Here is a 25,778-nt window from a genome sequence, read left to right as displayed (position 1 = left end):
TTTCAATTCAAATTGTGCTTTTACAAGTGACCATACGTGAGTTTTTCTAAGTGAATATTCGTGAATATTTCCAAGTGATTTCCAAATTGTTTTATATAAATTCCTTAACGCTATCTTTTTTTTTAAATGAGTGGAAGTTCAGCAGGTATGTTATTATAGAATTTAATTTGTTTAAAATGTTACGAAAGTCTTTTAAATAGATTGTAACGAGCCATCGACCAGCCGAGGTGTTAGAAAAAGTAACGTTTTGACTGCGTCGGAGGCCAAAATGATATCTTTCCAATATTCCACACATTTGACACCCGCGAAAAATGTATTGCTTTTGCTGAGGAGCAGGGATTGATTCCGAATAGGAAGTTGTGTCGTGTGCACAAGACTGCGATGGCGGTATCGGTAGCCGGCAATAGTGCAGTCAAAATTTTTCGATGTCGGAAGGGTACTTGCCGTACGCGAGCAGTGTCCCGAGCGAAGCGTACTTGGTTTGAAAATGCTAAGATTCCATTACCTCAGGTGTTCTATTTAATGTACGCCTATGCCTCGCATTGGTCACAAGCCGAAGTTCGGCAAAACAGCATGTTCAGGGAGCCAATTTTATCGAGCTCCACCATATGTGACTGGTACAATGACTGCCGCGAAGCGGTGGTATTGTACCAAATCGAACAGCAGGTAGCGGTGGGAAAAATTGGCGGCCCTGGCAAAAAAGTTCAAATCGATGAAAGTAAATTCGGTAAACGAAAATTCAACAAAGGTAATAGCAAATATATTATTGTTTACGTTAGATAAGTACTTATTTTTTATTTCTTTTTTAGGAAGGAGAGTTGAAGGCCACTGGGTATTGGGAATGGTAGAGGACGGTAGCGACGATTTAAGGTTAGAAGTATGACCGGACAACGTACGGTCTTCCGAGGTGCTCATACCTCTAATTCAAAAGCATGTCGCAGAAAGTACAATAATATGTACCGACTGCTGGAAGGCGTACGACTGCTTGGCAAGTCACGGGTATGAGCACCGCCGTGTAAATCACAGCGATCCGGACAATCCATTTGTTGCCGATGATGGAACCCATACGCAGCGCATTGAGTCCCGGTGGCGGGTCATCAAATGTTTTTTTTATAAAGGATAATTACAACAATCCTGAAGATTTTGCAAATTTGATAATAGAAAAGATAGCAAATAAATACGAAGATCCGTTTGTTAAACTTATTGATGCAATAAAATATACTTATAGTACGTAGAGTGAATATCATAAACTTTCTTTATATTATATTTATACAATCTTTTTAGAGGGCATTTGTTTTCTGCATTTTGGGTATTTATTTATTTTGGTTCTTCTCATTCGTTTGCAAAATATCTGATATGGCAACACTTATTACTTGTCAAGCTGCAACCCTTTTTGTTATTGTTAAAATTAAGAGATTTGTGTAAAATGTTAAATATTTATTTACAGCTATTTTCGTGATAATATTTATAAAATAAATATGCAGAAACAATGTGGTGAAGTGTAAGTGTAAAATAAGTGCATAATTTTAATAAAATATTCAGTATATTTTGTGAAAATTCAATATAAAAGTTGCACTTTTTTCAACTTTAAGTGCGAATATCTCGAAAACTATAAATCAGCTGCAGCTATATATATATATATATATATATATTCTTAGTCTGGAGAACCTCCTCTTTCCAACCATGCCCACTTTATCCCCCAAAGCCTGGGATAGTATACTAAAGTTTCCCCAAGATGCGATCTACGAAGAACTCTGCTGTCATGAAGAGAACCAGGTTCACCACAAGTTACATCTACGAATCTTTTATCAGCATCCACAACTGCTTTGAAAGAAAGAATGCCCAAATTAATTTGTTAAGTCAATAAAAAAATATGCGTCCATAAATACATACCTATTAAAAATTCCACGGTCATGTGCGATTTGAATTCATTCCCACCATAGCCATCAATGACTTCGCAAAAGTTTTGGCATTTAGAGGTTTCCTCCCTTTCCGATTCCTCAGAGCTTGATGAAGATTCCGAGCAGGAGCTAGATGGCAATTCATCTAAAAATGCTAGTATACCAGCACTCCCAATCATAAGCTCCTCTTCATTTTGTAAATACTGAGAAACCTGTACAATAATTTATTAGTAAAAACACAATATATTACATATGTTTATAAAACAAATTTCTTACCAAATTAAAATACTCGTTGTTTTCCATTTTAGTTTTTAACATAAAATTATTCTATCTTTTCCAACTTTGAAAATTAAATTGTTTTGATAACAAACTGTCAAAGACTTCAGTCCGCCCAAGTATAGACAATTCGATTTCAGTGCTCCAGTTCGTATAAAATTTGGAAAGTTTTTTCGATTGGCTTGTCTATAGCAGTTAGCCAATCGATGACAGCTATTATTTCTATGTTAACACATATATTTGTTAAGTTCGTCTTTACATTTTAAATTCACCGCTATATAAGTATGCATAGCTATTCTATAAAATTTATTTTCATTATGGATATGTATTTATATACATATGTTGCATACTTTTAAGCGCATCTTTTTGCTGAGTTGCTCACAGTTTTGATCGCCTTCTTGCAGTGGAAAAAGTTACGTACATACATAAGTGAAGCTAATAAACGTGTTCCTGGTGGATTTTAAGCTGTTGTACTCGATGGGACGCTGAAATTTTTTAAAACTGCACTATTTTGCTTTTCCGTTTTTCAAGATCTTGATTTTATGAGTTCAACGTGTTTCGCTGCTTCTCCGACTTTACACCTGGAGCTAAACACTACATACAAATATAAACTGGCGACTGAAATATGTTTCCAACAAAAAAAATCGCAATTTGCTATTAGGGAAATCCGTAAATACGGAATTAATTAAGGTTGAAGCAAAATACTTTCAAAAATTTAAAAGAATTCAGTTCATGTTTTAGAGCTTTCTTGCCTTTTTCACGTTAACAACCAGATAATATTAACTCATAGCGGAAAAAAATAAATAAAAATAAAAGACTCGGATGTGTTTCTTTACCATCAATGGCAAACATAACTTTATTTATAAATCGTATAAAGATTAAGCTAAACAACTAAGAAATACTTCTTTGAGTTAACACATTAGACAATTTAAAATTATACAGCACAGGATGTAAACCAAATATGAAGGAGTTCTCCGAAAATTAAGTAACTTTTCTTAAGGCAGTCGTTTCAAAAAATTAAAAATAAAAATCGTAAACCATCTTTGACTAGTTTTATAATGCTTCTAAAGTAACCAAAATTTCTAAGATCATTATTTTTATATTCATTTCTTTCGAAATTACAATAAAAGTAATTAGTTTAGAAAAGAAATCACATGTAAAACCTTAACGTTAGGTATATATGCAGTTTGTCTTAGGTTTATGCTTACACAACTCACACAGTTGATAAAATCGTTCAATATCCCTAAATTGTTTCTTTGGCATTGGTGCTTTGAAAGCTTTAAAGCTTTCTTATACAAAAATAATAAATTTTAAGTACATTAGAGCCGTTAATTCATAAGTTTGTGCTAATAATGCGCACTTAAACTTTAAAGTAGCCAATCTCTTTTAGTTGCTTAAAATGCTTACTTTGCTACTCGACTCAAGAGTATAGTTTTTCGTAGAAGTTTACTGAATAATTCAGCAGTTCTTATAAATATAGTTAAACTTGATATGCTTTATATAGTAACTAACATTTTAAATCACTTAACGACTAAATAAGTACCTTACAGTTCTGATTGAACCATGGTCATATAAATCAATATTACTTAGTAACTAAAATAGCTCATCATATACAGCTTAATCAAATTAGATCTTTTGTTTAAGGAAACTATCCTAAGGAAACCTTTTGCAGAACGATCCATTATGATTTCTTTACACAGTTATTTACAGGTTCCGCAGAAGAACGTACAACCCTACCAATCATCATCCTCATTAATCTCCGATATTTCGAGGCGAAATGATGTGTTGACATTTTTCAATTTGCGGTGGCAAGTTCGTCCCAAGGGATTGTGTCTCAAGTCAACTATTTCTAAGTTATCGCTTGTGATCATCTCATCAGTGTCGATTTCTGATAATAAAATAGAAATAAGGCATTATACAATGCGATTAACTAGTTTGAATATAATGTAGTGGAATTACCGATGATGGCATTGTGACTGGCATCTAATTCACGTAATTTGGGCATTTTAAACACAACTGGTGGCAAAACAATGAAGGAGTTGTGTGAGATATTCAAGTGCGCCAGCGCATTTAGATCTGCCAACTCATCTGGCAATTTAGCCATTTGATTGTGCGAGAGGTTGAGGTCTTCATGTAATGGAAAATAGAGTTAAGTTAATTGTGTTTTTTGCATTAAAGCGTAACTCGAACTTACCAGTGATGAGATTGAATTTGAGCGCAAATTTCGCGGGAATCTTTTTGATGACATTGCTGCTAAGATCGCAAGTCTTTAGTTGGGTATTTCGCATCAAATGGTAAACTGCGTCAGGAATCTGCATTAACTGACATTCTGACAAGTCTGAAATAAATAAAAACAATTTTTTTGTATTAAATTATAAAAATTTGAGTTATACAAAAGCATACTGACGAAAATAAACATAATCGATTATACTATTTTAGAGATTAGTGAAAGTTCCGAAGGTGCTGTAGTTGGTGCAGTGGTCAAACACATGATTAACCTTGAATAATATTTAACGCCATTTATTGAAACTAATGTCTCAACCAAAAATATGTATGTTATTTATTCACTGCTGATTTAATAGTACTCATTAGTTGCCATCGCAAACATTTTTTTATACTCTCGCAACAAAAGTTGCTAAAGAGAGTATTATAGTTTTGTCCACATAACGGTTGTTTGTAAGTCCCAAAACTAAACGAGTTAGATATAAGATATATCCGGATGTCTGTCTGTCCGTCCGTGCAAGCTGTAACTTGAGTAAAAATTGAGATATCTTAATGAAACTTGGAACACGTATTCCTTGGCACCATAAGAAGGTTAAGTTCGAAAATGGGCGGAATCGGACCACTGCCACGCCCACAAAATGGAGATAACCAAAAACACATAAAAGGCTATAACTAAGCCATAAATAAAGTTATGAAAATAAAATTTGGAACATAGGAACATAACATAACTCGAAAACCAATAAAGCTATATAAACCAAACTTTCTGCAGTCTTTTCTTTTAGCGGTTTCCTTATACAGGCCAAAAATGAAAGAAATCGGATAATAACCACGCTCACCTCCCACACAAAGGTTAGGTTGAAAATGACTAAAAGTGCGTTAACTCACTAACGAGAAACGTCAGAAAGAACAAATTTTACATAAGAAATTGCAGAAGGAAGCTGCACTGAAATTTTTTTACAAAATGGAAAATGGGCGTGGCGTCGCCCACTTATGGGTCAAAAACTATATCTCAGTAACTACTTGACAGTTTCGAATGAAATTCGGTATATAATATTTCCTTGACACCCTGATGACACGTGTGGAAAATGGATGAAATCGATTCACAACTACGCCTACTTCCCATATAACTCAATTTTGAACTCCATCTTATTCCTTCACTTTATAATATTACATAAGGAACCAATGAAGATAGCGAAATAAAACTTTACACAAATACTGTATTTGAGCTGTGACATCACTTGTGGAAAAATTATCAAAATCGGACCATGACTTTTCAAGGCCCCTGATATCAAACATGAAGAACTCAGTGCCTAAGGGTAATTTTTCACCGAAAATATAGGTAAATCTCTAAATAAATTGCGAGAGTATAAAATGTTCGGTTGCAACCGAATTTAGCCTTTCCTTACTTGTTTATTTTTATATATTAGACATTTTAAAAAATGCGATGTGTATTTATAAACGTTTTCTCGTTTCGAGTAGATATTAAAAATATATACAAGTATATTATATATTTATATTAATGTAATGTATATAGTATATATAATAATATAACAAAATATTCTTCCACAATAAGCACATACTAAATACTAAAATAAAGTTCAAAATTCCACACATTTTATTATTGGTAAAATTGTATGAAACTGTCAAATTAAATTCGAATGTGTTCAACCTTAGTTATATGTTATTTTTGTCAAATGTATTTATTCCAATAGTTTATTACCTAATGAGTCATTTTCTTGCGCATTTTCACATCTCTCTACGACGCGCACCACAGCATGTGCCATTCTCAATTATATTATTATTTCAGCGAATTTTCAAGATGATTTACTAATCACTAAATATAGTGTAATATTCACTTTCAGAGCATATGGATTTGTTTTTCAATTGATCGAACACGATCAACTGACGACTAGAAATTGAGTGTAATATTTATTGTGTATGCAGCTTGCACAGAAAATCGAGAAATTAGCTTCTGACTAAACAATTTGCAGCAAAAGAGAGATTAATATCAAAGAGAGTGATATATGTACATGGTCTTAAAAGTTGTTTCAGACCGAACAAGTCGTTTTGTCTGACTACATTTTATTTTTCAACTTTAAAACAATAATTTCTCCGCAAAAAAAACTTAATGTAAAGCTCACTCTAGAGTCTAGACTGTTGCAATAATTTTCTCTCTTTGTTTCATCGATGTAGGCAATATCAATTATTCGTTGATCGCACATTTATTTATTTTTAAATTTTTTTTGCTCTTTATCTTTTTAAGTGGCCGCAAGCACACATATTCACCATGCTGTCCATAAAGTGAGCGTAAATTTAATTTTGACTGAAGCTTTCGAGTGAACGATTAATCTTGTATATCTATAGTTCCATATCAGTTTATAATTATAGGAACAAATGAGCTTTTGCTATAATTTTTCATACACTTTTCACTAAAAATGCAAATCACTCATTACAAGACTCATTTTCTAAACGGAATATATACAAAAACATATGTACGTACATACGTACTATGAAATGAGCTCTCTATAAACTTATTAGGCAAAATAGTTAAAACTAATTTCTCGTGAAATGGTATAGAATTAAAAATTAAGAATTTACTTAAAGAAAGTGTAAGAGAACAAAAACGAATACATCCTCATAAAACACCTAGAGGTTAATACCATCAGCTCTTACTAGTAGACAAATGGTCTACTACGTAGGCAAAAAAACAAAAGCACGAGACTGTCAGCTTGATCAGTTGCCAACAACAAACAGCTGTTAACGACAATTGGCAGAGTGGCTTGTGGATAAACACACAGTATTAGCTACAATTGCATTTCGTTAATTTGGCGTCACCTCTCTATGGTAATTGTCTATTTCGGTGTTTATAATTATTTTTTGAATGTATTATTTTCCAAAGCATGCTTATATGCACACGTATGTACATACTTTGTGCATACAAGATCATAGGAAATTGAGTGCGCAAAAGTTGCAATATGCGCTGAATTTGAATTAATATTATATGTATGAGTTGAAATAAAAACAATAATTTTACTATTATGTTTATGATATTTTGCAGAACAAAAATTAGATATGAAAATTTGGCCATAAAACTACTTACATACATACATATGTGTAAAATACATACGCAGAACTCTATGGTCGGGAAAATAGATGAAATACATACATGATGATATGTATATATAATTCATATATATTTCACCCATATTTAAACATTTATGAAACCATTGCCTACGCAGTTAACAAACTGGTAATTATATGATAAGATTATAACAAAAAAGTTCAATACCTTATCATATGTTCGCAATACGTTGCACAGATCTTAATACTTTTATTCTCGTTTCTTTATATCATCTATCTATGTATATCAAAATGATTCCTTCCTTACTATATTGAAATAGCATTAATATTGAAAATTTTCAGACAAATTTAATGACAAAGATGAAACGGCAGGCTTCCGTATGGTTAAATTCAATATTATGTTTATTGACGTGGCAGGAACACTTTTGTATAAAAAAAATAATATCTTACCCAACCCAACCATTTTTATTACATATTTATCAATGGTCAACAACTTCGATGGCTGTGAATAGCTTATTGGACCATTGTCGATGCTAATGACAACCGGTTGTTCTGATTGATGGATGGAAGGTTGGATGGTTATACTTATGTCTGGCCAATCTTCTATATTGTAACACACTGTTTTTTTTTCTTTTTCTTGTTCAATATGAAAAATGACATAGATGTTTCCTTAAATGATTAATCTCTCTCATTTGATTATTTCCATTATTACTGACCACATAATATATGGGCATTTCCGCCATGTCGAATGTGACAATCGTACACCTTTTAACTTAAAAAAAATTATGAACTAAAATGTTTTTTTAACTTTGACAGTGTTAAGGTTGATTTTGGAGCGGTTTTCATTTTCAAGATAATTGCAAAAAACCAAGGCATTCGCATGGGACAAAAATTGGAAGTCACAGTTGTACTATTTTGTTTTTGAAGAGTATTTTAATTTTTTTTTTTGTAAAATCAACCCGGCTTGATAATATAAATGTGTTTTTAATCTGAGAGCAGTTACCATCAGAAAAAATAATAATTTTAGAAAAGCAACTAAAGGATTTCTTAATTTTAGTAAAAAAATGTTATTCGCTAGCTTATCACTTATAACAGCAAATGATTTTCTCCTGACAACCTTGTTAAAATTATAACTCTTATTTTGATGTGTAAGCCTATAATCTATTTAAATAGCTAGTTCAATAGAATTTAAAGTGCGGTTTTTGCTCATATGTAAATAAATAATGTAAACTTATCTATTTACATACTTAAGTCAATGTTACAAGACAAAAAATAATTTTCATTTTTTAAATTCCATACCTACGATGTCGCACGTGACCAATTTTAAGTAGGCACCAAAGTCACAAATCTTCTGAATTTTGAACAAGGTGTTTTTTATTTTAATTGTATAAAAATAATTTAATATAAATAAATTTAAATATTTTCCTATGAAAATATGCGAAAACTTTGCAATTCTAATAATGTTTAATATATTGTCTGTGGTGGACCTTCTGGCGGAAATGTCCATATGTATGTTGTTAAGCTTCATAGTATTACTCATTAATGAGATATCTGTTTTTTCAGACTAACTGAAGTATAGTCTTCCATTTGCGGTGATTAGCTTTAATGTTTACGAGTAATTAATATAATGGCGTTTATCACAAATCATATTATATATACATATATTAGGCATTCCCTAATGATTATGTATTATATTATATGGATACAACAATCATACTCAACAAATTTTAGGCCTACGATCTCCATTATTTTCTGCTAGTATTTACAGTTAAGAAAGATTGTTGGCAGTAAAGCAACAAACCAAACTAAATATTACAATATTATTCATATATACGCAAGTATTTGCTATTTTGCAGTGCATATATAACGTACCTATAAAAAATGCGAAATGTTCAGACCTATAAAATTGAACAACTTCAAATCCACTTGCTACTTATATAAGTACTGTTAGTATGAGTAATAAGCGACGTAAGGTATGTATGTATGTAGCTACTAATTGGTTGGATAGTCCAACACGCAATACCTGTAAAATATACATATGTAGGTATGAAAAACCAATGGCTGAATTAAAGCTAAATATGTATGCAGTGTTTAAAAATTATTCCCAATAAAGCTTTTATACATATATGTAAGTACGTGAACGTACGCGTGTGTTTATGCAAGCAACCAGCATTTACACAAAACAATAATTTTTTATTATGTGCTACAAAGGAGGCCCGCACATAGCTGCAAAATAAGCTATAAACGAAGCATGAATATTTTCAAGTAGTCCACATTTTCCAAGAGACGATTATTATTTTTCATAGGTTTATAAAATACTACAAACTATGTGAGTCACCGAAAATTTTCCTCATGCAGCATATGTATATATGTATATAGTACATATGTATGTAATAGTATAAATATATATTAAAAATACATATTTTTAAAAGTTACATTGTTAAGTTTAAAACTTACTTAATATATAATGAACTTTATTACAGTAAACTATACCAAAAATTGCTTTATGCAAAGCAACTGGATACTGTTCTTTCTTAGATCTGTAAATTATTGCGCTCTCATTCTTGATGTAATGGGTGGCAGAAAGATAAATATTTGGAAAGTTCTATTTAAATTTAATATTTAATAATGTTTTGACTTCACATAGTTATTATATATTTTGGTTAAAATAATAATTGTTCCATTTTGTTTTTTGAGCTCTCATTATGAGGACAATTTGTTTTGCTTTCAAATAGCCGAATTAAATTAGATAGCAAAGTTACAGTTTACAATATCCAGTTAACTAAAGCAGTTAATGAACACACTTGCTATTATTGCATTTAATAAAAAAGTAAGATAATGGAATAAAATATTATTACAATACAGTCATCGATTCACCTTTGACCTACTAACAACAATTGCAAATCAAATATTTAATAATATGCACTTCACCAGCAACTTAAATAGAAACCATTGAATAACTGCGACCTTGCCAGTGACGAAACGCTAACACCCCATAAAAAACGAGGCTCTTTTCTTTGTACGCCATATCTAAACATCGTAAAAGTGGTTTTCGGAGCAATGCCCCGCCAGCGCGCATGCAATTCAAACGATCACTTCAGCGCAGCTCAGTGACTAGTAGTACGATTACATTTACATCACAATCGTCTAGCTGTAGCTGATTAGTTGCTTTTCAGCTTTGGGTCGCTTTTGTTAATTCATATGCTGAATTTACTGCCATACAGTCGTACAAACTTTAAAATATACATTATAGACAAAAAGTACCCAAGCACCTGCTAGTGCACATTAATATTTTAAATATACGCACTATTTACAAATTTGGGTTTTTAGCGCTTGTTTCCTGATACACTTTGCAGGCATCTTGGAGTGCAATTAAACGCGTGGCAAGTGTTATAAAACTGACAGATATTCGGATTCAGTCTTATGCAATTTGTATGTAATTTAAATAATTTTTTTTAAAAAGTATGTAAGTTGAGTTCTGAAGACATAAGTAGAAAATTAAGGCTTTGTTTACACATTTTAGATATGAGTGAAATGAATTAAAAAATAGTTGTAAAGTCTTTATGTCTTTTTGAAAAAAATTTTGCTCCATCAATACTCACTCAACATATTGTTCTCTTTTGCATCTTCACACCGACCAACTACTCGAATGATACCGCGTCCAGCAATCGGTGAACAGGTCACTATGCCTCCCATACGGGCAATGTGTGGCGGTACGCGCGGATCGTCAGTTATCTGCACGCTGCTTCCGTTAATCTCATTGCTGGTGGCAACTCTATTATTGTTATTGTTATTATTATTGTTGTTTCCGCCACCGTTGCTGTTGCCATTGTTGTTGGCAATATTGGTTATATCGTTGCCAAATGGACGCATTTTATGTGTATTTTTTAACAGCACTATTCGGGGTTTCTTTTGTTGCACAGAAATATGTCTCCAATAAGAAAAGTTGCAACGCTATTGTATTTAAGAAATTAATTATATGTTATCTTTATGGGGTTTTCACCCGTTCTGTGGCCACTTATGTACACACTTCAGCTGTCATACAAGTCACAGTTAAAATTTTAAATTTTATTGCTATTTTTTGCGTCTATTTTGGTTCTTTACTTAATGACCCATTTAAAGTTGTTCACAATAAATTAATAGAGAATTGCCGTTTTCTTTGCTTTTAACACTTTCGATTTCAATGAAAATAATATTCAATGATTTCAAAACCGCTAAACCTAAACTTTACGTGTGTCTTCCGTTTTTCAAATGGTTGAAAAGCTCCGCCATCAGCTGTTTTTATACCACGGAAGAAGAAAGAATAATTGCGTCGAACGAAATCAAAACAAAAGTAAAATAATATAAGGTATAAACACACGTTTTCGTACTTATGTACCAATGTATGCAGTATGTACACGTAAATATGCCTATGGCAATCGAACAAAAGTCGCAACTTGGGTCGAGAGCCATCAGAGAGTACCATGCACTTCCTCAAATACTAATACCTGCAAGAGAAAATTGTATTAGAGAAAAAATAAGGTGGAGAGACACAATAGAGAGATACAGTAGTGCTTCGGTTTAACGAGCATTTCGATAATCAAGCACAAAACAAACGTAGAGAATATAAAAAAAAGATATTTAGCGGTGAAGTCAAATTACTCATTAAAATATCAACAATAATTCAACAATAAATTAATTGAATTAATAATGTTGCTTTAACTAAAGTTAATAATAATTGTCTCCTCGACATTATATCTGAATGAAAACAAATGAGTTAATTTAAACGCGTAATAACTGTAATGCATAGTGCGTATTAACCCATTTATTTATAAACATTTCGCTTTGTGTAGATCATACGTTCGAATATTTGTTTGCATATAAATTGTAGTTAAAGAGCATCGAACGAAAATCAAAACAAAACCGAAATAATTTTAATAATAAAACGTAGCAAGAAATTTATCCAAACAAAAAATTAGGAATCACGAGTCAACGAATTGTTTTTATGTGTGTATGTACATTCTCTTTATTACGCATTTTCGTCGACTCCTATCTGCGGAGAAACGCTCTCCTGCATTTTATGGCTTGTATATGTGTTGCAGTTTGTTTTTCAGCACAATATTGTTCCAGACGATTAAATACTCCAAAGCTAAAAATTTTAATACCAATACTTGAAAGTGAGTGAGTAGAGCGTAGCTTACTTACTTTAAACTTGTTAGCTTTTTTATAAAGCTTTGGAGTCTATTAAATAATGTGAAGTTTAATATTTGTTTTAATCAAAATTTATTAATAATGGTACTAAAACCAAACCTTAAGGGGTGAAACCATGTTACGGAATCTTTTTTTAGGGATTTTTTAGAATTTTTTCTACGACCAGTAAATAGATAGAGCTTAAAGTTTATCATCATTGTGTAGAAAATAAGTTATAGCATTCAGAATTTTACCGCCTCGAAAAAATGGGTTCGCACTTCCTCTACGACTCCAACTATTTGGATTATTGGAAACAAAAATAATTAGCGGCGTTTCGATCTATGTATGTTTACACAGTTTTAGAAAAACGCGTACAGAGTTTCCAGCTGCCAGCTCAGAGCTTCTAACAGCTCCTTCTTCTAACTAATATCTTTAAAACGAATTCGATTTTTTTTAATATTAAGAAAGCAATTTATGATAATTTAATGACGACTTTTTGGGCCCATCACATGGGTTTACCCCCATGTTCCAGCTGCCAGCGCAGAGCTTCTAACAACTCCTTCTTCTAACTAATGTATCTTTAAAACGAATTCGATTTTTTTTTAATATTAAGAAAGCAATTCATGATAATTTAATGACGATTTTTTGGGCCCATCACATGGGATGACTCCCTAATATTTATTTATAGCTTAAATAGGAACTCATTTAGTTCACTTTTTGACTATATACATAAAAGAAAATATAAAGAAGATCTTATTTCCTTAATTTAGAAATTTACCCAGAATCACTTAATTTACACAGACTCTTAATTACTTAACAGTGCGTTGATGTCAATGAATCAGACTAAATTTAGATTGAGCAATTGGCAAGTGGCTTGACGAATAAAAGAAATTGAATGAAGTTTTAGTGGAAAGCTAATTTTAAGTATATATTCGGGAGTTTCAGTTTTTACGCAGAGTAAAATGTCAACGGAGAGAAATTTCTATATTTGCTAAACTGAAATTTAGGGTCTTGAACATGTACTGTGGCTATGACAACATCATTTATATACATATTATTTAGCGCTTATGTATACATATGCATTTTTAAATAATAAGAAATAATTATTTTTTAATTTTAGCGTATACTATTGCTCTATTTCGGAGTCGTAATTTATCAAAGATTTATTGAACTTTTCTCCATTGTTCCATTGCACTTTGTGACAGCTTCATCTGCGGAAATATTCAAGAACTTACAAAGAAAACGAAAAATTGGCAAATTGCCCAATGTACACACATGGAAACACATATGCAATTAGTGTGTCCGCAAGCCTTTTCTGAATGTGCGACTGATTTTCCACTTACGGCGTAAATTTTACCTATAAATATGTATACATATATAGAGCAAAAATAATATTTCCATCATGCCATGACTCGGTCATTCGTGTTTTTATGCACATGCTGCAATTCTTATTTTTATTTTGATAGTACCATGAGTAAATATTTGTATTTGTAAATGAATTTTCATCCGCACACTCCGCATGAGCGTAGTCAAAATTCAGTGAAAAGTGTATTTTTTTTTTTTTTTGGAACTTTAGTCCGAACTAAACCTCCTACCGTTCCCCCCGGTACCACCGACAAGTATTACGTCTCTGTTCGGTGGCTCGTTGCGATTTCATGATTCTGGCTGCAATCAGCTTTCTTTTTATCTACTGATTCCACCATTTGTTTCAAGTTATCGAGAGTTGGGTCTATACCAAACGAATTTTTTAAATGTTGCTTCTCATGGTTATATTTTGGACAATGGAAGAATGTATGTTCTACATTTTTGAGGGTCTCGCCTCCGCGTTATTTTCGTGTCCGAATCGTTTCAAATATGCTTTGAAGCAGCCATTTCCTGTAAGCATTTAGTTTTAGCAACTGATTTTAGTACTCCAGCTAATAGCCTTCTTCTATTTTGCTTTGGCCCACGAGTATTGAGCATTAATCGGGTCAAAGCTATATACACTTTTGTAGCTTTTTCGCATGTGTAAGCTAAGTGTTCCTTAAAGGACATCCTTGCATTAAGAATAATTCCTAAGTATTTAATTGAAGATTGTGTAGTGACGTTTACACCCTTTGTGCTGAACGTGGCAACTTCGAGGACATTTCTGCCAGTATGAATACCGCTACGGTCTTGCTCTCTGCTATGGTCAGTCCGTGAGTTTCGAGCCAATTGCTATTAACGCTATTGTATGTATGTGTATATGTGTATCTATGTATATGTATGTGATACCACAATGCACTTCAATAAAAGCTTTAGTCTGGATTTGCCCCAAGTACTTCAAATTTTACCAATATTTTTATGAAATTTAATGAAGTTATTTAAGATAAAGCGTGGAAAGTAGTAAAAGCCTCTAATTTGATAATGTTTCAAGTATATTTATTTTTGTTTATAAGCTGACAAGTCTTTAAAATTTAACAATAAAGTAAAACATGTTTTACTGCTAGTAATACATTTCTTTTAACAATAGTTTTATTACGATTCGGTAGAAGTTTATTAGCAACTTATATATCTTGTAGTTATCTTATATGTAAATACTGAGAAAATACAACTTGTTGTTATTGTTCATATTACACTTTGTAATAGCACATTGTAAAGCAGATAACCAAATAAATATGCATGGAAAATATGCATGATAATTTCCAATGATGTTCGCTGTTTGGTGAAAATACAAAAAATGGAATAAGTTTTTCTTTTTAATTTTGCCGTTTTGTTGTTTCAATAACTGCTCGCCATATACATATGTATATATTTCAATGAAACTGATTAGATTAACTTATATTTTAATTGACAATTTTTAAGTTTTTCTTTGACATAGCATAGACACCATTACTGAAAAACTATGTTATACATAACTAAAAATACATAGTATTAGCAGGCAATTTATTCAACTTTCAGTTTAAAGAGAGCGTTTTGGGAGACTACAAGCCCTAAGTAAACTATCCAACGGTCGTTCAATGCATACTTTTAGGCGGCAGTACATGAATACAATATGACAGCGAGTGTAATAACTATCAAACCATGTAAGTTTGACAGATCGGGTTGGATTAAACACACATCGTCTATATAGACTTCGTTGATAAAATGAATTATATTTTCATGCGATGTTTCTAAATATATTCGATATATCTGTTTTAGAGGTATTTTACTGACATGCATTACTCTATGGAGCTAGTTGTTCCATCACTTACACTAGAACACACACATTTAATTGTTGTGACAAATTAACATGAATGGTACATACAATAGTCTAAATATTCAGATACTTATGTACAAAAAATATTCCCGTTTGTACATGTTAAAACTTAAATGTAACATAATTTTTATAAAATACTTTTCTAAGTAAATGAGTTTCAAAACTATATTCATATTTATAACTGCCGAGCGACCGAACTAATTTTTTCAGATATTGAACACATTAGATAACTCAGTAAAATCATCAATTTTTATTCAAATTTTCTTGTATATTGAAATAAATAGCCGTACAAAAAGTAAAATATACCGGTAACTACAAGGCTAACTGAGCCTTGAGGCCTTACACGATTGGGTTGTAAATTTCAATTCAAGTTCTAAGTCTCTTCTATATGTATACAACATATTCTTAAATATTAATAATTAAAAAACTTTTACACATAAAAAATGCCTTCCAATCAGGATTATATATCCAAATATGTGATATTAAGATAGAAGCATCTTATTGTACCGGCTTAATTGTTCACTGGTACATATTCAAATATTTTGCTATTTTGAACTGACAAGAAAACCTAATGGGGAGTATTATAATTTTACGCTACATTAAAATTCCACTATTTATACTTCAGCCTTCAGATCAATATTTTCATGTATTCTCAAAAATTTTAAAATTTTCTAGATTTATTCTAACATTTTGTTGTTGTATCAAATTTTTATTCGATTTAACGTAGTTCAAAACCCTGGGCATGCTGCAGACCAGTACACAGATACAACATAATAACGCTGAGTGCTTGGACGCGGTCTTCTGATTTTCCCAGTGTTGTACTGCTTGTGTCAATGTTGTCCATCTTCGATGTATCGCCGGATGCCAAGCTTGAATAAAGAGCCGTTTCGCTGTCTAAAGCCAATCGAAGTTTACTAAGCTGTGGAAAAGTTAAAAAAATGTGCATTTTGCAATTAGTAAGTTTACTAAGTTTGCAAGCAAACATGAGATAAGTTGTAAGAGTTTAACATTTTGAGCCTACCAACGAGTTGATTTGTTCAATGCGTTCAGCGGCAGGCATTTCATTGTAAAGATTCTTGCTGGCATTTTTAGCTAATGTCATAACGTCCTCATCTTTTAAAACGGCGATTATTGGCTCACTAATAGAACTAATCTGGTCAATGCTCAGAGCTGTTACGTCTGACGGTATGGCTTCCAAACGTCTTGTGACTGAATCGAATGTAGTAAAAGAACTACAAACCAGCGAGGATTTACTAAAATATACATATATTAGCAAAATTATATATTTTTTAGGAATCAAAGTTTTGAAGTCAAGTAGATAGTAATGCGATTACAGAACACTAAATGGACTGAATTTATTGAAATTATACTGTTAGTACTCACCGGGATGGCGATCTCTGTGGACTGGGAGGTAAGCTTTTCGCAGCCAAATTAGATGCACCACCACCGCTACCAGCTAATGAGGACACAATGCCAGGTATAGCAAGATTATTAGCCGAATTTACACGCTTTATTCCTTGTGCTAATAGTCCTGTCAGACTTGAACGATGAACCTCGAGGACAGGCGTCGGTGGCGTTTTAGTGGCCACTGTTTCCGCCGACTCTTCGCCAGATAGCGATGGCATGGCCTCTTCTCCTTCAGAAGCGTCGCATGCGTCTGCATCGGTAACAGTGAACTCTGGAGTGGTGCTTGTGATGGACGGCTGCCGTTGTCGTAGCACATTGGAGCAATCAACCGGACCACAAACTGTGGCATTTTGACATTTCGTTATACACTTCTTGTGGCAGCACATAGCACACTCGCTACATTGCACGGCATCTTTCAGCCATATTTTTTTGCCACAGAAATCGCACTGGGTAGCACGTTGGAAATGGGTGCGCACAAAACTGTGCGAACGCAACTGACTCGAAGTTATTTGATTAGTCGACGTGAGTGAGCTGGAACTTGGCGTGGTCCGTAACGAATTTGTATCAAATACTCCGCTATCGTTATCCATTTTTTCATCAGCTAAGTTAATTCTTATAAAAGAAATACAGTTTAAGCAAAAGTTCAAAAATTAAAAAAAAAATAAATGAATTTCGCTTACTTGCTCTTGGACTTAGAAACTTGTTTGATTAGTGACTCGCTAGGTTGTAGATTTGGGTTACCATCCCAGGTAAAGGCAAAGAGCACATCTCCAAAACACAAATCAGGTATAAAGCCTGATTGGCTGCAAAGCTTATGTGTTTTCCTGCAATGTAAAATACAATTAATATCATATTACATATTCATGAAAGATTACAAAAGTATCGCTCACAAATCCTGAGGTATTGGTGGACTAAGTTCATATTTTTTCCAGCATTGCACCAAACTTGTTTCGCAGCACTCAGCCAAGATCTGACCCACTGGTATGTTTACAAAGCCCAACAATAAACCGTCGCCGGTACTTTTAGAATACACGCCAACATTCAGATAACGGGACTTTACATCCAACTTGAAGCTGCTTAAATCATCCATATGTATGAGACGATTTATACTGCGATCCACAGTTGAGTGCTGATAATAATGCTCTACTTGGCCAACGGTATCAATCAAAACTTTAGGTGATCCCTTCATCTTTTCCTCGGCTTTTAATGTTTGCTTGCTTTTTAGTTTATTATCATCTTCTTTATCTTTGTTATGCTCACTAAGTTCACGACTAATAGTCTTCTTCAAAGCCTTCGTAATGAGTTTACTTTTCTTTGGTGAATTTGTTGGGGTATTACCAAGGCTAGACTCGCTGGAAGAGCCTTTTTCCCCTGTGTTTTGGCGTGCAGGTACTTGTTTTCCGCCAAATTCATTGGACTCAGTTGAAGCCTTACCCAACCCATAGCCCATATGTGCATCTCCTAAATCCTCATATAACTCCAGATCCTCCAAAATTGCATCATTTCTTATGATACCGGGTATAACCCGTTCGATACGTAAGCGATAAGCTGAAGTTTGCAAACTTTTGAATAACTTCGCCACTTGCTGGATAGATTGTACCCGTTTGCCCTCAACTGCAATTAATATATCCCCGGGCCGTAGGTCGGATTTACATGCGGGAGTATTAGGCAAAACCGCTTCAACTTCCACGCCTTGCTCAGTAATCTGCTTAAAAAGTATGCCGATCTGTTGATTTTTTGCCTTGTGTATCTCTACATCAATCAAAACAATCACATTGCGATTATCCTTCTGGCGTATCTCGACAAATGCGAGTGAGGCTAGAGTCAGTGTACAGTAAACCTCTGTTACAACTTCAGGACACATGAGTCGCGATATTTCGGACATTCTAACTTCTAATGTGCCATTTGGTTGTATGTCTCCGTCAGCATCTTCTTCTGGTGTTTTGTGGAAGAATGGCTTATAACGTAGCTTATAATTGGGTAGCGTGTGCTTGCGGCGCACTGCTTTCCGTATTTGGTTTGAAATGAGACTGGTTATATTGGATTGCATTTGACGACCTTGATATTTGGATTCAATCGCCAAATCAAGTTCAGGATCACCCAGAAAACTCAGCGACCAGTGGGTGTAAGGCTCACGGGTGAATTGCAGCCGCGCCAAGCCAGACAATTGTTTTACTGAAATAATTAAAATGTAGAATTAGTAGAAAATGGGTTCATGTTATTTCATGGAATTTACCTATTAAGGTGAGGGATCCCTTTTTACCTAGCACCATATCGGCATCGATGGATGTTCGAAAATTTCCAGTATAATGAATTTCTAGTAAAATGTCCAGATTCTCAATACGATCACCGGTGTCGTTTAGTTCAATACTATGTACGCGTAATGTTCTGATCTCAGGAAACTGATCGCCAAGTTCCAGTTCTTTTATCTATAATTATAATTACTTCATTCAAAATCTTTTTTCTTTTCTAGAGTATATTGACAGCAATAGAGGGAAATGGAGTCGAAATGGGCAAACAATATTTTTAAATTCAATTCTGTGTTACCAAATTGTATTTTAATAATGTAAAAAAAGATAAAATTCATTTTGTGGACTCTGCTAATTATTCTAGAAAACACGCGAAGAAGTGGGAAAATACATTTTATATTTCTCTAATGTTGGCTGTCATCTATCCTTTCAAATGGACTGAAAATTTAACGCTATGGATTTCCATAATAATTGAATAGCTACAGACCAAACTAATTTTCAAATATTTTCAAAATTCTGGTGTTTGTTAAATCGAGGTTTGATGCTTTGATATGTGACATGGCCAAAGAAACGGTCGAAAAAATAGTACGCTGATTTATAATGCCGAGAATAAAAAAAGAGTTTTACAATCTATAAATCGGTCGATAAAGCCACTAGTATATAGATTTGGAAAGATATACAGTATTGGCTGTATTGAAATGTATTTGTATGCTTTGGAAAGGAATATATAAATGTACATGTAGTGTTTTCATATACGGATATCATTGTTTGTGCATAGGTAATGATTGTTGTCAGCTCACCGTCAACTTATCAAACAATTTCCCGGTTGTAGTCTTTGCCAACAGTTCATCCAGTTCCAATGACAATTTGCGGTAGAACCATTTTCGCACGCGACTCGAGTTTTTCAGTTCATGAAAGAGGAATTGCATCACAAAGTTAATTGACATTAACGGCGCTGCTTCAGTAGCACCTACAGTATGCGTATGTCCAGCCACCGACGATGTAGGCGGCGACAAATTTATGGCATGTGCAGTTTGCTGTATTGTCTGAAAATTTCAATATTCCTAAGTACTTTTTGTTTTTTGAGTGTTTTGGCTTACCGTTGGCAACGAGTATTTGGTGTTAATATCCTTTTGTTCCGCACTCTCTTCAGGAAGTACAGAAAATCGTAAATAAAGGTAATATTGCAACAATAGGACTAAAACAGCTCCTATGACGGTAAATACAAGGCTGAGCAGCAATAACATCGATAATGGTATATCCATTGCACTGAATATTTTAATATATTCGCTACAATTTTATGTAAAATATAACGCACAAGAAAGTCACGATTTCACGCAGAGTAAATCACTGTTCTTCAATATTAAAAATTAATAATTTTAACAATGTATTCTTCACCGTTCTGGGTTGACCAATCTTTTAGTATTTTAGGGAATAAAATAATTTACAAATATGTATTTAATTCTAACAAAATATATTTCATGATGACTTCTGCTTTGTACGACTAGCACGCGAGTTCTGAGTATGTTTCGAGGGGTGTGTTTCTCTCACAGTTCTCCCGTAATATGTGGTGAGTTTTCATATACATATATAAATTGCAACGAAATCAATAATGAATGATACGCTCAGCGTTGGCTCTCACGTAAAAAGCTGTTAAACAATTTGTGGGGTGTTTTTTTATCCGGTTGCAAAATATTTTACTAGTGTATATTATTGCTTTGTTGGTTGAATTCTTTTCCTAGTTTTCTACTCGTTTCACTACAACTTTTTATACTCTCGCAACAAAGTTGCTAAAGAGAGTTGTTCTCATAACATCCGTAATATATCTATAGCTCTTGATGAAACTTGGAAGACGTATTTCTTGGCACCATAAGAAGGTTAAGTTCGAAGATGGGCCACTACGGACCACTACCACGACCACAAAATGGCAATAACCTAAAACATATAAAGAGCATAGCTAAGCCCTAATTTAAGCCATTGAAGTAAAATTTGGTATGAAGGATCGCACTATCAAGGGGCATATGTGGATGTAATTTTTTTGAGGAAGTTGGCGTGGCCCCGCCCCCTACTAAGATTTTGGCACATATCTCGTAAAATACTAAAGCTATATCAAGGAAACTTTCTAGAGTCGGTTCTTTTAGGTACTAATACAGTCCAAAAATGGAGGAAATCGGATTATAACCACGCCCACCTCCCATACAAAGGTTATGTTGAAAACTACTAAAAATGCCTTAAATTTCATTGTAACCCTCTCCGGCCTATAGCAAATCAACTTAATAAAATTTGTTTCTCTTTCAGGTCCTATTGCTTTGGCCATTGTAGATAATAACCAATACGTTTGTTTTTTGAAATTTTCAGTTTATCCTTTATTTCTAGAATACGCACAATTGTTGCGTTTCGGTCTGATTTCAAATAAAAAAATGTGCAAAACATAACTCGAAATGTTCTTTAATTCAATTTTATTTTTATTATATTTATTATTTTTCTGTATGATATTTCATAAAATAATTTTGTCTTTTATTTAAACATAAATAAATTTGACATTTGGAACAAAATGTGCGTGTCCGAGATCTACAACCAACAAGCCTACAGCATCTTGCAGATGACAAATCATGCTCAATTGGCCAGTGGTTGAACCGATCAAACCTCTTATCGTTGCATGGCTGGGAAGATGGACGATATCTTTTTGCAAAACCTTGAGTTTCTTCTTCCTCGGTGTGGCATTCATACTCAGCATGTGTCCTTTTCTCAACAGCGATCAGTTGTTCAGCTAAAGCTAATTTAAAACATAGCAGGTCATGAGAATCTGCCCGAGATTTCGAGTTTATTTTGCTATGATCTCTATATTGTAGCCAAGCGTTACAGCAAACAAGATCAATGAAATGTATGAAAACTTTCAAAGTCCATTTCCGCGTCTTGACTAATGAGCGATATGCCTCTATTAACTGATCACAAATATCCACGCCTCCCATCGATTTGTTGTATTGTCTTACTATCCTTGAAACTGGAACTTCAACATACCACTTTTTTTCCCAGCGTTTAACATTGGAAACCGGTCCACAACCATATGCTGATGATGCCAGGATTACCGCTTTAGAATCTTTCCACTGCACCACGACAATATTGTCTTCGCTATGACAAAATTCTTCCATTGTTAGGGAGACTTTGTCGAACAGGACAACGGCCAGTGAATGGGATCATTTGTTCGTCTATAGAATAATTATCGCCTGGCTTTCTGGGAAGGCTTCGATAAGCTGATTTAATAACTTCAATCAAAGGTTTTATTTTCCAAAAGACATTGGATTGTTTCTCTTCTTCTGTTACTTCATTGGCGTCCATCACATGGAGACACATGCGCAAAAGAAGGAAACGATCGCGACTCATTGTATCAGCTACAATAGGAAGTCTTGTTTTTTTTCCCAGTACATGCGCAATCTTGGGTAACATATGCAACCCATTGCAACAATTATACCAAAGAAATTCTTTATTTCTCCGATTGTAGCCGCCACTACTCTTTTTAAAAAATCGTCATTGAAATAAACAGAGAAATAATGTTTAGGAGACTCCAAAGTTACGTTAATTTCCGCAGATTGAGAATCACTCTCTTCCAATTGTTTATCAAAAGGCCTTTGCTCCAAATATCACGGCGATTGGCGTTTTCAGTGACATTTTGTGGTGTCTCCGTAGCGTTAATTTCGTGATCATCTTCGTCACTTTGATCGTCTAAAGTTTCATCTCCCACAGAAGGTAGTTCCCAAGTCGCATCCACAAGCTCGTCATCGCTACTAAAATCCTCTAAATCCGACTCCAATAGTGCACTAAGTATTTTGTCTTCAGAGAATTGTTCTAAATGAAAAAAAAGATCATATTCATATTTCGTTAAATAAGTCCTGACACACACAATTGTATCACTTGAAGCAAAACAGTCCAAAAAACACTTGAAGTTACAAAATAAATACTGAATGCCTCTTTTTAATTAAAACTTGTTCTGTTTTGATTGAGATTACACATTTTTGATAATGATTTTCACTTTTTAAACAAGTCAAATAATTTATCATACTTACTCCTCCGACTCATTTTTGCAAATGATTGAAATGCAATATTAAAATAGCAAAATTCACCAAAACTAACGGACTCCGAAAACGGTCCGTTATGTTTTTTATTAAGCAAACAGCTCAACCAATTGTGCTATTCAGGTCTCATTATAATAGGGCAGATATTAAAGGAGATAATAAAATTTAAACGCACACGCACAATTGTGCGTATACGGTCGGAAAGGAATAAAGTTGGTACAGAAGTTTTCGCCATTTTGTGGGCATTTTGCCCATATTCAAAAGCCTTGTTTCATCAAGATATCTTCATTTTTACACAGCCTGCACAGATGGACGGACAAACAGACATCCGGATTTTAACTCCACTCTTCCCCCTGATCACTTTGGTATATATAACCCTATATCTAACTCGTTTAGTTTTGGGTGTTAAAAACAACCGTTATGTGAACAAAACTATAATAAAAAGTCGCTAGCAACAAAGTTGCGAAAGTTGTTCAGTTGCAATAATTAAAACTTAGTTTAACTAATAATCTCTTTTATTTGGCACACCGGCAACTTCACGTCGAGTACAGTGTGTATTGAAATTAACTTAAAGCCTAGTCGATTTTCATAAATTAAATAATAAATAAAAACAAGTAGGGAAAGGCTAAGTTCGGGTGCGAAATATATCTCGCAATATATTGACGTAATTTTATTACGATAACACACAATTTGACTCATATATTTGGCATAAAATCCACTAGAATAACGAAAATCATCATATGTAGAATATGAGATCTGATGTAATTCCTAATTGAAATCGGTTTCACTCATTTTTCCCACCAAGCTACACTATATACAAGACTATATGTTCACTTAATTATGCTAAGATATCTCACCTATTATATTAACCGATATATGCGGAATAATAGCCGCACATAATTAGGTATATGGGAGCTAAGGGAAGTTCTGATCCGATTTGAATCATTTTTGGAACAGAGACACACAATTAGGAGAAGAAAATTTCCTCTGAATTAAATTCAGATATCTGAAAGATTTCCCGATATTTTCGGTGAAAAATTATCTTTAGGCACTGAGTTCTTCATGTAGTTATCCGGAGCCTTGAAAAGTTATAGTCCGATTTCGAAAATGTTTCCATAAGTGAAGTCACATATGATATACAGTATTTGTGAAAAGTTTTATTCCACTATCTCCATCGGTTCCTTATGTATATATAATATTATAAATTGATCGAATCAGATGGAATTCAAAACTGAGTTATATGGGAAGTTGGCGTGCTTGTGAACCAATTTTGACCAGATATGGTTTTTGACCCATAAGTGGGCGACGCCACGCCCATTTTCTATTTAGTAAAAAAATCTGAGTGCAGTTTCCATCTGCCATTTCTTATGTAAAATTTAGTGTTTTTGACGTTTTTCGTTAGTGAGTTAACTCACTTTTAGTAATTTTCAACATATCCTTTGTATAAGAGGTGGGCGTGGTTATTATCCGGACGTGGGCCCGCCCCCAAATAGGTTTTTTGTATATATCTTGCAAACCAAAAATACTGTATAAACCAAACTTTCTGCAGTCATTTCTTTTAGCCATTTCCTTATACAGTCTAAAAATGAAAGAAAACGGATAATAACCACGCCCACCTCCCACACAAAGGGTGGGTTAGCTCATTAACGAAAAACGTCAGAAACACTAAATTTTACATGAGAAATAGCAGATGGAAGCTGCTCAATTTTGAATTCCATCTGATTCGTTCACTTTATAATATATATATAAGGAACCAATGAAGATAGCGGAATAAAACTTTACACAAATGCTGTATATGATCTGTGTCCTCACTTATGGACAAATTTTCGAAATCGGACTATAACATTTCAAGGCCCCGGATTTCTACATGAAGAACTCATTCTTTCGCTGTCTCTCTAAATTTTTCACCGAAAATATCGGCAAATCTTTCAGATATTTTAATTTAATTCAGAGGAAATTTTTTTCCTCCTAATTGTGTGTCTCTGTTCCAAAAATTATTAAAATCGGATCCGGACTTCCATATATAAGAGAGATCTTAGCAAAATTAAATAAGCATATAGTATTGTATGTAGCGTATCTTGGTGCGTAAAATGAGTGAAATCGGTTTAGGAATTACATCAGCCCTCATTACCATATATGATGATTTTCCTTATTATATTGGACTTTATGCCGAATATATGGG

The 25,778-nt window shown here is 33.6% G+C and overlaps 4 protein-coding genes across 7 annotated transcripts; 1 reads left to right on the top strand and 3 right to left on the bottom strand.

Annotated features, from left to right (window-relative positions):
* Positions 1-246: 246 nt before the first annotated feature.
* LOC114805120 (uncharacterized) lies at positions 247-799 on the top strand (the record flags this gene model as incomplete). Its single annotated transcript, XM_054231756.1, has 1 exon — positions 247-799. A coding segment is annotated over one exon (537 nt), but the record flags the coding sequence as incomplete, so codon positions are not given.
* Positions 632-2,880, bottom strand: LOC128921931 (uncharacterized). 2 transcript variants are annotated; one of them, XM_054230971.1, is made up of 3 exons: positions 2,178-2,880; positions 1,894-2,113; positions 632-1,824 (listed from the first exon to the last, which is right to left on the bottom strand). In XM_054230971.1, exons 1-3 carry the CDS (start codon positions 2,217-2,219, stop codon positions 1,655-1,657), a joined length of 432 nt encoding a protein of 143 aa, XP_054086946.1. In that variant the 5' UTR covers positions 2,220-2,880; the 3' UTR covers positions 632-1,654. The 2 variants fall into 2 exon arrangements, with proteins under 2 accessions (XP_054086946.1, XP_054086947.1); XM_054230972.1 differs by having other exon boundaries at positions 1,270-1,821.
* A 120-nt stretch (positions 2,881-3,000) lies between these two features.
* On the bottom strand, positions 3,001-11,752 carry Lrrc20_1 (leucine-rich repeat-containing protein 20). 2 transcript variants are annotated; one of them, XM_011196598.3, is made up of 4 exons: positions 11,084-11,752; positions 4,372-4,515; positions 4,137-4,304; positions 3,001-4,065 (listed from the first exon to the last, which is right to left on the bottom strand). In XM_011196598.3, exons 1-4 carry the CDS (start codon positions 11,352-11,354, stop codon positions 3,911-3,913), a joined length of 738 nt encoding a protein of 245 aa, XP_011194900.1. In that variant the 5' UTR covers positions 11,355-11,752; the 3' UTR covers positions 3,001-3,910. The 2 variants fall into 2 exon arrangements, with proteins under 2 accessions (XP_011194900.1, XP_011194901.1); XM_011196599.3 differs by lacking the exon at positions 11,084-11,752 and adding an exon at positions 6,121-6,278.
* Positions 11,753-16,290: 4,538 nt separating this feature from the next.
* Positions 16,291-21,099, bottom strand: LOC105220185 (PDZ domain-containing protein 8). 2 transcript variants are annotated; one of them, XM_029045673.2, is made up of 8 exons: positions 20,624-21,099; positions 20,324-20,560; positions 19,511-19,703; positions 18,165-19,449; positions 17,955-18,098; positions 17,251-17,886; positions 16,889-17,120; positions 16,291-16,786 (listed from the first exon to the last, which is right to left on the bottom strand). In XM_029045673.2, exons 1-8 carry the CDS (start codon positions 20,786-20,788, stop codon positions 16,586-16,588), a joined length of 3,093 nt encoding a protein of 1,030 aa, XP_028901506.1. In that variant the 5' UTR covers positions 20,789-21,099; the 3' UTR covers positions 16,291-16,585. The 2 variants fall into 2 exon arrangements, with proteins under 2 accessions (XP_028901506.1, XP_011194902.1); XM_011196600.3 differs by having other exon boundaries at positions 20,324-20,569; positions 20,624-21,097.
* Between the last annotated feature and the right edge of the window lie 4,679 nt (positions 21,100-25,778).

This window comes from Zeugodacus cucurbitae, chromosome 5 (genome assembly GCF_028554725.1).
Source record: "Zeugodacus cucurbitae isolate PBARC_wt_2022May chromosome 5, idZeuCucr1.2, whole genome shotgun sequence".
Classification (NCBI taxonomy): domain Eukaryota; kingdom Metazoa; phylum Arthropoda; class Insecta; order Diptera; family Tephritidae; genus Zeugodacus; species Zeugodacus cucurbitae.
This window is presented reverse-complemented; position numbering and strand designations above follow the sequence as displayed.

Excerpts from the sequence above, each read along its gene's own strand:
- LOC128921931 (XM_054230971.1), bottom strand. The coding sequence starts at position 2,219 with ATGTTAAAAACTAAAATGGAAAACAACGAGTATTTTAATTTG. Across the intron at positions 2,114-2,177 it reads ACAACGAGTATTTTAATTTG|GTTTCTCAGTATTTACAAAA; the intron begins GTAAGAAATTTG and ends ATTATTGTACAG. Across the intron at positions 1,825-1,893 it reads GACCGTGGAATTTTTAATAG|CAGTTGTGGATGCTGATAAA; the intron begins GTATGTATTTAT and ends TTTCTTTCAAAG.
- Lrrc20_1 (XM_011196598.3), bottom strand. The coding sequence starts at position 11,354 with ATGCGTCCATTTGGCAACGATATAACCAATATTGCCAACAACAATGGC. Across the intron at positions 4,516-11,083 it reads AAAAGAGAACAATATGTTGA|ACTTGTCAGAATGTCAGTTA; the intron begins GTGAGTATTGAT and ends TATTTATTTCAG. Across the intron at positions 4,305-4,371 it reads CAAATTCAATCTCATCACTG|ACCTCAACCTCTCGCACAAT; the intron begins GTAAGTTCGAGT and ends CATTACATGAAG.
- LOC105220185 (XM_011196600.3), bottom strand. The coding sequence starts at position 20,788 with ATGGATATACCATTATCGATGTTATTGCTGCTCAGCCTTGTATTTACC. Across the intron at positions 18,099-18,164 it reads CCACCAATACCTCAGGATTT|GAAAACACATAAGCTTTGCA; the intron begins GTGAGCGATACT and ends TTTACATTGCAG. Across the intron at positions 17,121-17,250 it reads CCACAGAGATCGCCATCCCG|TAAATCCTCGCTGGTTTGTA; the intron begins GTGAGTACTAAC and ends TGTATATTTTAG.